This window comes from Ornithorhynchus anatinus, chromosome 13 (assembly GCF_004115215.2).
Source record: "Ornithorhynchus anatinus isolate Pmale09 chromosome 13, mOrnAna1.pri.v4, whole genome shotgun sequence".
Taxonomy (NCBI): domain Eukaryota; kingdom Metazoa; phylum Chordata; class Mammalia; order Monotremata; family Ornithorhynchidae; genus Ornithorhynchus; species Ornithorhynchus anatinus.
The window spans coordinates 5,257,897-5,270,667 of NC_041740.1; the positions used below are offsets into that span (position 1 = coordinate 5,257,897).

The 12,771-nt window shown below is 47.2% G+C and overlaps 1 protein-coding gene and 2 long non-coding RNA genes across 7 annotated transcripts in view; 1 reads left to right on the top strand and 2 right to left on the bottom strand.

The window, feature by feature from the left end:
- The window catches only part of DPP6 (dipeptidyl peptidase like 6), a 618,762-nt gene that overhangs the window by 595,385 nt on the left and 10,606 nt on the right, over positions 1–12,771 (top strand). For all 5 annotated transcript variants that reach the window (XM_029077439.2, XM_029077436.2, XM_029077438.2 and 2 more), the window contains one exon: positions 7,721–7,768. In XM_029077439.2, coding sequence (XP_028933272.1) covers positions 7,721–7,768 — 48 coding nt within the window. The remainder of the gene's footprint in view (positions 1–7,720; positions 7,769–12,771) is intronic.
- Positions 7,435–10,541, bottom strand: LOC114815979. The gene is made up of 2 exons (XR_003763758.1): positions 9,911–10,541; positions 7,435–9,443 (listed from the first exon to the last, which is right to left on the bottom strand). It is a non-coding gene; the product is annotated as an uncharacterized LOC114815979 (long non-coding RNA).
- Positions 11,211–12,771, bottom strand: part of LOC120638774 — a 31,786-nt gene continuing 30,225 nt past the window's right edge. The window contains exon 10 of the long non-coding RNA XR_005660713.1: positions 11,211–11,296. This is a non-coding gene — a long non-coding RNA (uncharacterized LOC120638774). The remainder of the gene's footprint in view (positions 11,297–12,771) is intronic.

Sequence of the window (12,771 nt, forward strand, 5' to 3'; positions counted from 1 at the left end):
CTAAAGTATAGAGGGGTCAGGTGGGAAGCTCGCCTTCCTCTGACCCAAAGCAATTAGAAGAATCCATCATTGAAATTTTATTTCAGGCTTCTCTGGCCTAAAACAGAGATGCGCCTCATCATCCATTCACATCTCCAGCTCCCGCTGCTCTTTCCGGCAGACAGGTGTTTCCTGGACCAGGATATCTGTCTCCCCGTTCCGTGCCCTTCCATCCTCTCTAACTGCCTGCTTGGCTTGAGCTCCCCCCAACCTAGATGGGGTGGCCTCTCAAAGTTGGCGTCTGGAAAGGCTCTTTAGAGCAGCGTGGCCTGGGAGTCAGAAGGACCTGCGTTCTAATCCTGACTCCACCACTTGTCTGCTGTGTGACCCCAGGCGAGCCACTTCACTTCTCTGGGTCTCAAATTCCCTCATCTGTAAAACGAGGATTAAGACTGTGAGCCCCATGTGGGACAGGGACTGTGTCCAACCTGATTAGCTTGTACCTAACCCAGCACTTAGAACAGTGCTTGACATATAGTAAGTGCTAAACAATTGCCATCATTACTAAAGAATCAGGGTGGACTGGAGCTCAAGAAGTTCATCTAGACCATCCTCCTGTCCTTCCTTTTATTCCCTTCCCCGCCCCCTCATTCTCTACTGATTTTAAATAAATTATAATAATAATAATACTTTTGGTTTTTGTCAAACACTTATCCTATGCCACGCATCATACTAAGGGCAAGGTAAATTCAAGTTGATCACGTTGGACCCAATCCCTGTCTCTCTTGGGCTCACGGTCTAAGGGGGAGGGAGAACAGGGATTTTACTAAGCACTCGGGAGGGTAAAACAGAAGCAAGGTGCATATTCACGTTGCTTACACTCTAATGGGGAAAACAAATTATTTACAAGTAGAAGGAGCAGGAGGAACAATATAATAGAGTAGTACAGACATATCAGGAGGAAAGCAGTGAATAATTGAACATACCAGTAAGTGTAGGGAAGGTGATGATGATGATGATGGCGATGACAATTTAGGTGCCTCCTGTCAGGAATGATGGATTAAGGACTGAGAACCTGCAGAGGGGAATTGACTATAGTGCTTGGAATTCTTGTAGTAAGACCCACACTCTCTCTGCCTCGCCAGTCACATCCCACTGAGGTCAAGAGTGCAGCTCTCCGGCAGACAGCCCTCCTTTCCTCTTCTCCCTCTCCCTTCTGTGTTGCCCTGACTCGCTCCCTTCATTCATCTTCCCTCCCAGCCCCACAGCACTTCTGTACATATTTGTAATTTATTTATATTAATGTCTGTCTCCCCATTCTAGACTTTAAGTTCTTTGAAGGAAGGGAATGTGACTGTTTTATTGTTCTAGCGGACTCTCCCAAGCGTTTAGCACAGTGCTCTGCACACAGTCAGTGCTCAATAATTACGATTGACTGATTTGCCGGGCATTACCAAGTGCCGGACAAAGTTTTTACAGGTAGGAGTCACAGCCAATGGGAGCAGCATGGTCTAGTTGGAAAGAGCACATGTCTCCGAGTCAGAGAAGCTGAGTTCTAATCCCAGCTCTGCCATCTGCCTCCAGTGTGACCCTAGGGCAGGTCACTTCTTTTCACAGTGCCTGTTTCCTCATCTGTAACATGGGGTTTCAGTGCTTGTTATCCCCCCTACTTAGACTTTGAGCCCACTGAAGAACAGGGACTATGCCCATCCTGATGAACTTGTATCTACATTGGTGTTTTAGTACAGTGCTTGGCACAGTGAGCACTAAATGAATACCATTTTTAAATAACCAAAAAAATGGGGACAGCACAGTGCTGATCCTGAGCCATAGTGTCATGTCCTGGCAGGTCAAAGCCTGGGTGGCCACCACTGTCTTTGAAACAAATACACATATCTGTAAGGGCTTAAGTGCCAAGGATTCAAATGAGGTAGATCCATGCTGAGGGGGCTTGGGTTGAGGCAGCCAGGGTGGTGTGAGCTCATGAGGCTGCCAGAGTCGGGGAGGAAGTGTTTGTTCAGCCTGGCAGTTGACGGTGACTTATCAGTCACAGGCAGAACGGGTCCCTATCCGCTTGCAATTGAGACAGTGCCTGAACGCGCCCTAGCAGGAGATCATCCTCCGAGCCTCGGGGCAAACCACAACCTGCCAGAACTTTCTTTCCTGAGGCTGCTGAATCTGAAACAATTTTTGATGCACAAAAGCAGGCGCAAGCTTTACCTCTGTACCTCATTTGTATTATAATCGCCGTGCACGTCGCTTTTCGCATTGACTTGTCTCCATTTCCGAAGGACTCGCAAGCATCCCTCTCACGTAATTCCAGGGTCGGTGTTCCGACCCTCGACAAGAGCTGGGGCTTGTGGAAAACAACATCCTCTTGGTCCCTTCCTTTTCCAGCCTGGCATCGTCGCATGGTTGTAAAGCAGAGGGTGGGTTTAATCTGTCTGCACAAATACAAACCATTTGAGGAACTGTTCCTTAGGATTAAAAATAGTGCGCTATTAGCGTGCTCGGTTTTTAAGCGAGAACATCTGTTCTGTCACATTTTAACAACATGGTTATTAAAGTAGTCTAGGATTCATTTAAATTGTCACTTTTGTGGCTCCTGAAATTGTGTTTCCTCTTCCTTGGAAAGACCCTCCATTTGCGTGTTATAAAATATTTCATTGTAATGCTATGCGTCATTAATTTTGTTTAAATTGCCCTTAATTGCTTGGCGGCATGAAAAAAATTAAGTCGGAAATGCACGGCGAGGATTTTATTTTTAAAAAGAAAGGGGAAAAGCAAAGGAAGGGCTGGGGGTTCCCAGCCCACCTGGAGGGGGGAGTGTGTTCCTGTAATGAGGCTTAGAACAGCATCGGAAAGAGTTTTGAGAGAACATCCCACTTCTGAACATCCCAGCTCCCTCTCTCCCCTTTTCCCTTTTTCCCCCCTCTCACCTCCTCTTCCTTCCTGTCTTTCCTTTCTTCCTCCCATTCTTTTCTTTTCTCCCTCCCACTCTCTCCTCCCTCTTCTTTTCTCTCTCCCACTCTCCTCTCTCCCTTTCTGTTTTTTATAGTATTTGCTAAGAGCTTACTGTGTGCCGGGTACTCTACCGAGTGCTGGGGTAGATTCAAGATAATCAGATCGGACACAGTCCCTGTTCCATATGGGGCTCACAGTCTTAATCCTCATTTTGCAAATGAGGAAACTGAGGCCCAGAGAAGTGAAGTGATTAGCCCAATGTGACCCAGCAGACGTGTGACAGAGCTGGGGTTAGAACCCAGGTCTTTTTATGCTCAGGTCCGTGCTCTTTCCACTAGGTCACGCTGCTTTTTTAGCGCAAAGCACTGAACTCCTGAGTCTTGGAGGTGGGAGAGGGGAGCTGGCTCAGGACAGCTGCCCATGAGTCAATTGCCCCACACTTCTCTTCGGGGGCCAAGAGGTTGGATGTTGGACCGCTCGGGTTGGGAAGGTGGCACGGTCAGAAAACATCTTCCAGCATGTATCAGGTTCTAACGCTGCCTCAGATTTTCTGGATGTCTCCTCTGGCAGGAGACCACCGTTCAGGTTTTGGTGACGCAGCAGGCCTAACCCAAGCAAGGGTTGATTCCACCTTTCAGAGAGAGCCCCTGAATAAACATGTATGTGTGTGTGCATGCGCTTTCTTTAATCACTTCAACCCTGGAGTTGAAACTGGGAAGGCTGAAACTGCCTTTGAACCCGTCATTCATATCAATCAGTCATATATGTTGAGGATTTACTGTGTGCAGAGCACTGTACTGGGAGTACAGTATAACAGGGTTGGTTGACATGATCCTTGACCACACTGAGCGTACAGTCTAGAAGGGGAGAATCCTCCCTATCAATCAATTCATGGTATTTATTGAGTGCTTATCTTGTGTAGAGCACTGGACTGAGCGCTCGGGAGGATAGTAGAATTGGTAGACCCTCTCTCTGCCGACAAGGAGCTCACAGTCTAGAGAGAAGCTCACAGTGTAAGAGGAAATGAGAGAGTTGTCATTTCACCGGATGGTATCACATCAAAAGGTGAAAAATACCTCTGTGGGGCGAAGGGGAGGGGAAGAGGAGAAAGGAGCAAACATCCCAGTTTGATGTTCCCTATAACATGGTTGCAGAAATAAACATCATCCACATCTGTCTGTTGTGTTGACTAGGAGATACTGTCTGCGGAACAAATATTTTAATTATCAACTATGGCCCGCAGAGCTCCCTGGGCCTCTCTTTATTAGTATGATAATGTCACCTCAATGTATGAACTTTATGCATTAGGCATCAATAATTCATGAATTAGCAAATAAAGAGATCTGGAATCTGTACCCAGAGATGGCTGGTGCCAATTACCTCCCTTCTACCCTCTTAGCTCACACTGCTTGCAGCTGCTCTTTTAAATCATTCATCAGCGCTTAAGCGATACGCCCGTGGGTTTGGCTGAGGCTTTGAATTTCCATTGTTTACATACTGTGAATTTAGCTCCTGGTCTGAAATGATCCCCCTCACAAGCAACCTCTGAAAATGGCGAGAAGAATAAAGACAGAGTCACCACTGTCTTTTTTAAATTTTATTTTACCCAATGACTTTTTCCCCTTGTAATTTGCTGTCCTCTTAGAATTACTTCATTACAAAGTTATAATTGTCACATTTACCCAACCTGTTGCACAGGTGTTAGATGATGATCTGGAAATAAAGGAGAGAAAAACTGGTCATTTTTAGATAACCAGATATTTTTGTTTGGAAACCCGGCCTGCCCTCCAAAGATCCGGGTATTTGTGTTTTTTCCCTCTCCTAAAAAAAAAAAATGCCTAATACTCCTAATACCTCTCTTAATCCAAGTCCTGAAAAGTCTTATAAATCTGATTTTCTGCTTCCTTCCCACTGTGATGGAGAGCCTTGGTTTAGTAAATCCAAAGTATGCCCTGTGCCAGGCTCCCGCATTCACGGACAGGCCAGTGTTTTTGTTTTCTATCATTCGGAGGAGCTTGTCTGAGTGCGGAATCAGGTAGATTGCTAGTCCTCAGCCTGTACCACTTATTTCCAGAGACATTGCAACCTCCTAACCAGAGGCTTGACCCTTTCCTTCAAGCTGGGTAAACTATGATAGTTGTCTTTCCTGCTCAGAGTTTGCAGTGATAGCTGATCTTTTCAGGCTCCTTACCTGGAGGCAGTGAGGCCTGGCGGAATGAGCCAGAGACCGGGAGTCAGGAGACCTGGGCTCTGGGCCCAGCTCTGTCGGTGACCTGCTGTGTGACTTTGGACAGTCACTGACTTTCTCTTAACCTCAGTTTCCTCATCTGTAAAATGGGGATAAGAGAGATTGGGAAGTGATCCCTGTGTGGGACAGGGACCGTGTCCCGCCTGATAACCTAGTCAGTCGATCATATTTATTGAGCACTTACTCTGTGCAGAGCCCTGTAATTAAGCACTTGGGAGGGTACAATAAACAACAGACGGACACATTCCCTGCCCACGACAAGCTGGTACCCAGGACTTAGCGCAGAGTAAGAGAATTCACATGAGAAGCCTATGGCACACTAGATTGCAAAAGGTAATTTTTTTTTAATGCAGCCCATAACGGGGATTTAAAAGACCGTAAGCTCCTAGAGGGCAGGGATCAGGCCTTCTAACTCTGTAGTACTCTCTCAAGTGCCTGCTACAGTATTCTGCACACAGACCATTCAATAAATACGATTGATTGACTAGCATGGGTCCTAGCTATGTTTCTCTTGACCGTGGAGGGCTGGCAGGAAATATAACTCTCACGGTTAAGCCGGAGACTGGTCATGAGGAACTCTGTGGCTCTCACCTTATCAGAAGGGGCCGATTTTCCTCCCCGCTCAAGAAGGATGTGGATGAATATCTGGGCCATTATTTCAAGGAGTCGGCCCTTAGAAAACAAATATGGGCACGTTAATATGCCGTGCACGTTTGCTCTTGTGTCGAAGCTGGCCTTTCTTCAAAGCCTGCCCGTGAAAATCACCAGTTTTGGTGATTTAGTCCATGTTCAGACCCCAGAAAGGGTCACGGTGTTTTAGGTTGAATTAAAGACTGTTATTCATATCAGGCCACACACTTGAAATCAAAGTGGCGCCCTGTCCGCAGCTGAGCAGCGAAAAAATCAGGATGAACTCATTCGGCTGGGCTCCTTGAGGTCCTCTGATAAATGTCGGGGGGGGGTTCTGTGCCACGGGCATCCAGAGTTCATCTCAGGCCCATTTGTTCACGACTGCCCCGTCGAGCCCGCCTTAACCTACGGCCCACGCTGGGTGGGAAGTGGCCGGGTGAACCGAGGCAAACCTCCATCATGGGCAGTGAATTTTGCGCTCCACCACTGGTTCTCCTCTGAAGCCAGATGGTCGGCATGGCCAGAAGGGCAAGCCCTGCTCATGAATGAGCCTCCCGGGCTATCGTCCAGAAACCAAAATGAGCTCTGACCAGCTAAGTCTGTCCATTCTGGTGCCCGTATCCTTCTCAAGGACAGCAATCAGGCCCTCTAACTCTGGGGTAATCTCCTAAATGTCTCTGACAGTACCCCGCACACAGCAGGTGCTCCCTAAATATCAGGTATTGATGGATAAGCCCGTATGATGTGCACGTGCATCTGCTGGGCGCCGAAAAAAAGCAGTCCCCGTGGCAGAAGGAAAGAAACCTGGGTGGACTCGATAGTCGCCGGGCCTCCTTTTCTCAAGTGATTGAGGTGGGGATGGCATAACGAATGTGGTAGACTCCTTTGCCCCCTTCCTTCCAGCAAAAATCAAAATCGCACTGCAGACCAACAGAATCTTAGTCTTGTGGGGTAATTAGTCTCCCCCTATAGATGCAAATGGTTGATGTAAAGGCAGGGATGGGAGTTAGGTGAGTAAGTCTAGCAGAGAATTAGGGGGATCCAGGATGCCGTTACCACAAGCGATGTCTAGAAGGGCAGTGAACTGGAGAGCTGAGGTAATACATGAAGGGGAAAATGGATTGCAGAACAAGACATTGGGACCTGAATTATTCATTTTGGCTCCTTCCGTGATCTCATTTACTGAACAATTTCCCCTTTCTCCACTTCACTTTACCAGGATAGATATGACCAAATAGATTCCGGTCATGTGAAATGGCCTGCAATTTGAAAGTCACCAGGATCTTGACGAGAAACAGCAAGGCCTAGTGGAAAGAGCACGAGCCTGGCAGTCAAAGGACCTAGGTTCTAATTCTGGCTCTGCCACTTGCCTTATGCCTGGCTTTGGGCAAGTCACATCACCTGTCTGTACGTCAGTGTCCTCATCTGTAAAGTGGGGATTCAAGACCTGTTTTCCTTTCTACTTAGTCTGTGTCCTTGGGAGAGGTCAGGGAAACACCCTGGGTCCTACTGGAACCATCAGATTCGGTTTGGAATATGCGTCACACGGCGGCTGTCATCTAAAGCACATAAAGGCAAATGCCTTGCAAAATGATGTTTGTGTATCGTTAGGCTAATCTATAAGCAAGTGATTTTAATTGTGTTTGTCCTAATTAAAACATTTACAGATTAGAAAGACGGGCACTTAATGGGCCGCTGGGGAAAAGCGTTCCACCTCACGTGGCTCTTCCCAGCCCCGACTGTCATTTCCTCAGTGGTTGTCATTAATATCTAGTCACGACGTAGGTTGCTTTTCCATGCGGTGTTATTCTCAGGAGTCTCTGACCCCACAGATGGGTCTAAAGTGCATTCATACTTTTCCCTAACTGTCTTCTTTCTTTTTTTCTTCTCCCTCTTCAGGACCAAGAGTCCCCATAGTGACCATCCACAATACAACCGACAGAACAAGTAAGTACCGTTTGGTCTTCAGCTGTCTTTAACCCTTGAAGATGAGCTTGAGGTAGTTCATCTCCACTTTGGTGGAGGATTTAAAATGATGACCGGACTCTTGGGGCCAGTGGGGTGAAATGATCCGTGGGGCTTGTCAAGTTGAATCTTTTATGCTTGGCACCTTGAGTCACTCTCACTTGCTGTAGGGTTTGGTGATGTGACTGTCATACTGCTCGCCCATCACCGTTACTGTGGTCAGTTCCAACGGAATCTATCAATCCATCAGAGGTGTTTATGGAGCGCTTTACTGTGTGCAGAGCGCTCTGCTAAGCACATGGGAGAGTACAGCACAACAGGCGGCCTAGGCACAGTGGAACCGTGGTCCGTTTAAGCTGCCTACAGGAAGTGATGGCTTGGATAACTGCTCGCTCACCATCATGGTGGCCCATTACCATGCTGAGTGGAACCACAGTCCGTTTAGTGGTGTTTCTGAAGTTATGGCTTCGGTGTCTATTCTATGCTTGCAGAAGGAGGTTAGGGCAAAGTTAAAAGAAAGATACGTTTATTCTCACTAAATTGGGAATTTTGAACCCTATTTAGAAGCGTCAGTCATCTCAAACTATTTTCCCTGACAATGGGGATGTGTTTTTCCAGAATCTTAAAAGAAACAGGTGATTTAAAGGAAGTGCGGTCCAGGTATTTCTGAGTCCATTCTACGAAATCCCCCCAAAACATCGAGGAGCTCCTCAGAGGAGACTTCGAAAGTGGAACGTTGTCATTGGCAAAGACCATCAGGGTTTGGAACAAACACTGTGTCCCCCTGCAGCAAACGTGTCTCCCAAATTGAGAAACCTTTTGCTTTCGCTTGCAGCGTTCACCCTTCCAAACGGTCGGTTAAACGGTAGTCGCCTTGAAACGAGAAAAGAATTTTGCCTTTCAGACAGCACCTCAAAATGGCATCGCCTCATAGCAAAGCGTTAATTATTAATTTACATATTGATTAATATTTAAAAGGGCCTAAATAATTGATAGCTATTTTATGAGATTTTTCTTAATAAAATCTCCAGCCTAATAATAGGAAGCTCTCAACAGTTTATCAAACACGGGTGGCGCTTCCCGGAGCGGGTGCGTTCTAAAACATGTGCCAGATATCAGGTCTTGGTTCTCGTGGGCTTTGGAAACCCCGAAGTCTCTCTGTGGTTACCCAAGGGACCAAAACCTACTCGGGAGGGGAAAATCAAGTGCGTAACATGGACGGGGGTAGGAGGGAGGGAAGGGAGAGAGAGGGCACTCTGCATTTCTTCTTCCAAAGTTCTAGAACCACTGAGGGAACCAGAAGTGATTAGTCATTAAGGGCTCTAAAGTCCTGAAAGGCTAAAGAGAAGGAGGAGGATGTTAGAGTCTATCACGGAGAAAAATGGAGGAGGCCCAGACTTCGGGACCAAGAATCTGCATTCTACCCTTTTAGAGGGTGAATCGTTAGCTTTTTTCTCACCTGTTTAAGGTCCAGATGAATATTTGGCGATTGCCCAGAGATTAGCATGGGAAATGCTTAAGCGGGGGGCATGTTTTTCTGAACAGAAAAATGATCCTTGACCATCACATGTGACCGCAAACACAGTTTAGCAGCATAGTCTGAATGCTGTATTTCCATAAATATATTGGACTCCTTTGAAATAGCACGATTCTCGTACTGTGGAGCAGGAAAAGTAACAGTCATTCAGTGAAATGCCCAGCTAGCAATTTCAATTGTTTCAGATTCCTCAAAAGATATTGGCAGTTTCCCACCACCTCTCAATACCCTAAAGTGAGAGATGCTTCAAACCATTCATTTTACTATTTCTAATTGAACCGTCAGTGTAGTGACCACAGGTACGCTTAAGGAGAAGAGGTAAGGCCCAGCGGTAAATGAAATTAAAAGGTTGTGATGGATGATGATTTGATACTGTTTATGAGAGCCTGAACGGCAGGCCTGAAGGTGACACCGCTATGTCGTGCTGAATTTATAACTCTCTTCCCCCCATCACAGTTCATTCCACAGTGTTTTCATCAAATGAAAATGGCAATCATGTCTCTGCCATTCCTTTAGATACCTGCTGTTTGAGTCCCTTGAATGATCTCGCTGGCGCCCGGCCAGCTTGCAGAAGTGATGATGCTTACCAAGCGTCCACCGGGTGCGATGCCCAGGTGAACGTCGGGAAAGGTGGCCGTAGCAACCCCCCTAACAGCAGGCTGGCGTCCCGATCTAGTTCTGGGTTTACCGCCCCGGCAGACTCTAGGGGAGGCTGAACGGAGGCACGGAGTTGGGGGCAGGGCTGTACTTTCCTGCTTTCTTCCCGACCTGGGCTGAGGCTGCTGTTGCTTGTCGGCTCGTAGGTCTGCTTCTTCTGCTGAACCCTCACCGGCGGGGCCGGGGGGGAGAGAGGGGAGAGAGAAGAATCCAGAAGTGGCCTAGGACCTAACAAGGGTGCCACGAAACTGGACATCCCCCCCACACACACACATACACACACCTTCTGGGGTCCATCCCCTCCCCCCATTTTTAAACTGGGACACGGTGCCTGCCGGAAGGCCAAACTCTGCCCTGGTCCTTTGAAAACCCAAGATGAATGGTTAGCCAGTGGTTCTTTGTCCTGTTGTATACAGTATCTTTAATGTGAAGATCTCAAAGCAGTTTCTCTGTCTTAGCTCAGACAGCCTTACTCCACAACTTTCTAGCAGCTGTGAAAATGAGGCTTGGTCTGTTAGAGTGGGCTTTCCCTGATTAACTTCGCCTCCCCACCTCCCCCACTTAGAATCTCCCCCCATCTCCCTCCTTCCCCATATCCATCCCTCTCCTCTACACCTAGCAGTAGTAATCACTGTTGTATCTTTTAAGCACTTACTATGTTCCAAGAACTTCTGTAAGAGTTGGGGTAAATACAGGGTAATCATACTGGAGTACTTCTCTCCCTGCTTCCCCCCGTCCACATCTCCCCTCTTCAGTCAGTCGTATTTATTGAGTGCTAACTGTGTGTAGGGCACTATACTAAACGCTTGGAAGAGTACAATATAACAATAAACAGACACGCACCCTGCCCACTGTGGGCCCCAAATGGGGTAGGGGCTGTGCCCATCTGATTCTCTTGATCCGCAGAGCACAGTCCACCCGCACTTGAATCCTAAATTAATGCCAGAAACACCATTATTTTTTCTGTTTTTCAACTGGAGTTTCATCAACCTGTGAACTAGTCCTTCCTGAGATGGATAAAGCACCTTAGCATTTTGAAGAGACCCGGCACCTAAAGGATAAAGGAGGCTTGGCATTTTGCCCATTTCAACTCAATAATGAAATGTCTCCTTTCAGAATTCTCTCTCTCCCCAGCGACCGCAACAATATTAAACTACTCTCTTTTCCCCTCCAGAAAAGCTTGTATCTAAACAGGCCCTGAGAGGTGGCCACAGATGTGACTCTGAATTATTTAAAAGCTGTTTCCTTAAGGATATAATTATGGTTGGAGTTATGGTTGAGTCCTCAGATGTTTGTAGATTACATCCCCGTAAGTCCTGGAGAGAAAACAAGCAAAAGTGGTGTCTGTGAATTTCTTGTTCTTGGGTAAAAATGAGAGTTGGTAGTAATAAGAAGAAGAACAGTGGTATTGGTTAAGTGTGAGTTATACGCCAAGCACTGTAGTGATAGTAATGATAATTGGGGCATGTTAAATGCTTACTATGTGTCAAGCACTGTACTCAGCACTGGGGTAGATAGAGGATAATCAGGTTGGACAGTCCCTGTCCCACATGGGCTAACAGTCTTAGTAAGAGGGGGAGAGAGCGAGCCAGGCACTGTGACTATTGCTGAATTGTCTGAATTGGCCCATGGGGTGCGGTAGGAGGTGCCATCTTTCTGCCTGCGCCTAACCACCAGGAGTTGGAGCTGCAGATACCTGAGCTGCAGATCCCTGCTCTGCCTTGGGGGTCCTCGTTGGCCCTCAGGCTACCCCTCTGTGAAATGGGGCTTCACAAATTGTCCGGGGTGTTGCAAGTGGCAGTCGTTAGACCCCTGACTGCCTGGCCCCGACTGTGTTTCAAGAAAGAGGGGAGAGCTCCTGTCAGTCAATCAATCGTATTTATTAATAATAATAATGTTGGTATTTGTTAAGCACTTACTACGTGCCAAGCACTGTTCTAAGCACTGGGGTAGATACAGGATAATCAGGTTGTCCCACGTGAGGCCCACAGTTAATCCCCATTTTACAGATGAGGTAACTGAGGCACAGAGAAGTGAAGTGACTTGCCCACAGTCACACAGCTGACAAGCGGCAGAGCTGGGATTCGAACTCATGACCGCTGACTCCCAAGCCCGGGCTCTTTCCACTGTGCCATGCTGCTTTATTGAGCACTTACTGTGTGCAGAGCACTGTACTAAACACTTTGAAGAGTACAATATTACAATTAACGGGCAAATTCCCTGCCCACAGTGAGCTGCGTGAAAGGATGCTGGTTCTTTGGCCCAGGGTCCCCACTTGCAGAGGAGGGTAGAGGGAGCCTTCCCCACCTCAATTCACAACCCCTTCCCTGTGCCAACCTCAGTTACCCTGAACACTCATCTAATCTTATTCCTTCCCTCCACACTTACATACTTATGTAGATTTTCACTTGAATATGCCATTATGTATTCAACTTTCACATCCTGTTTCAAATGCAAAACGTTCTTTAATATTCTTTTCCTCCTCCTGCCCCTCCTGGGGGTGACATCATTTCTGTTTTCCCATCTTCCCCATTAGAGTGCGAGATCCTGGAGGGCAGGGAATGAGTATTGGCTCCATTGGCTTTGGAGTCAGAGGTCATGAGTTCGAATCCCAGCTCTGCCACTTGTCAGCTGTGTGACTGTGGGCAAGTCACTTCACTTCTCTGTGCCTCAGTTCCCTCATCTGTAAAATGGGGGTTAAGACTGTGAGCCCCACGCGGGACAATCTGATTCCCCTGTGTCTACCCCAGCGCTTAGAACAGTGCTCGGCACATAGTAAGCGCTTAACAAA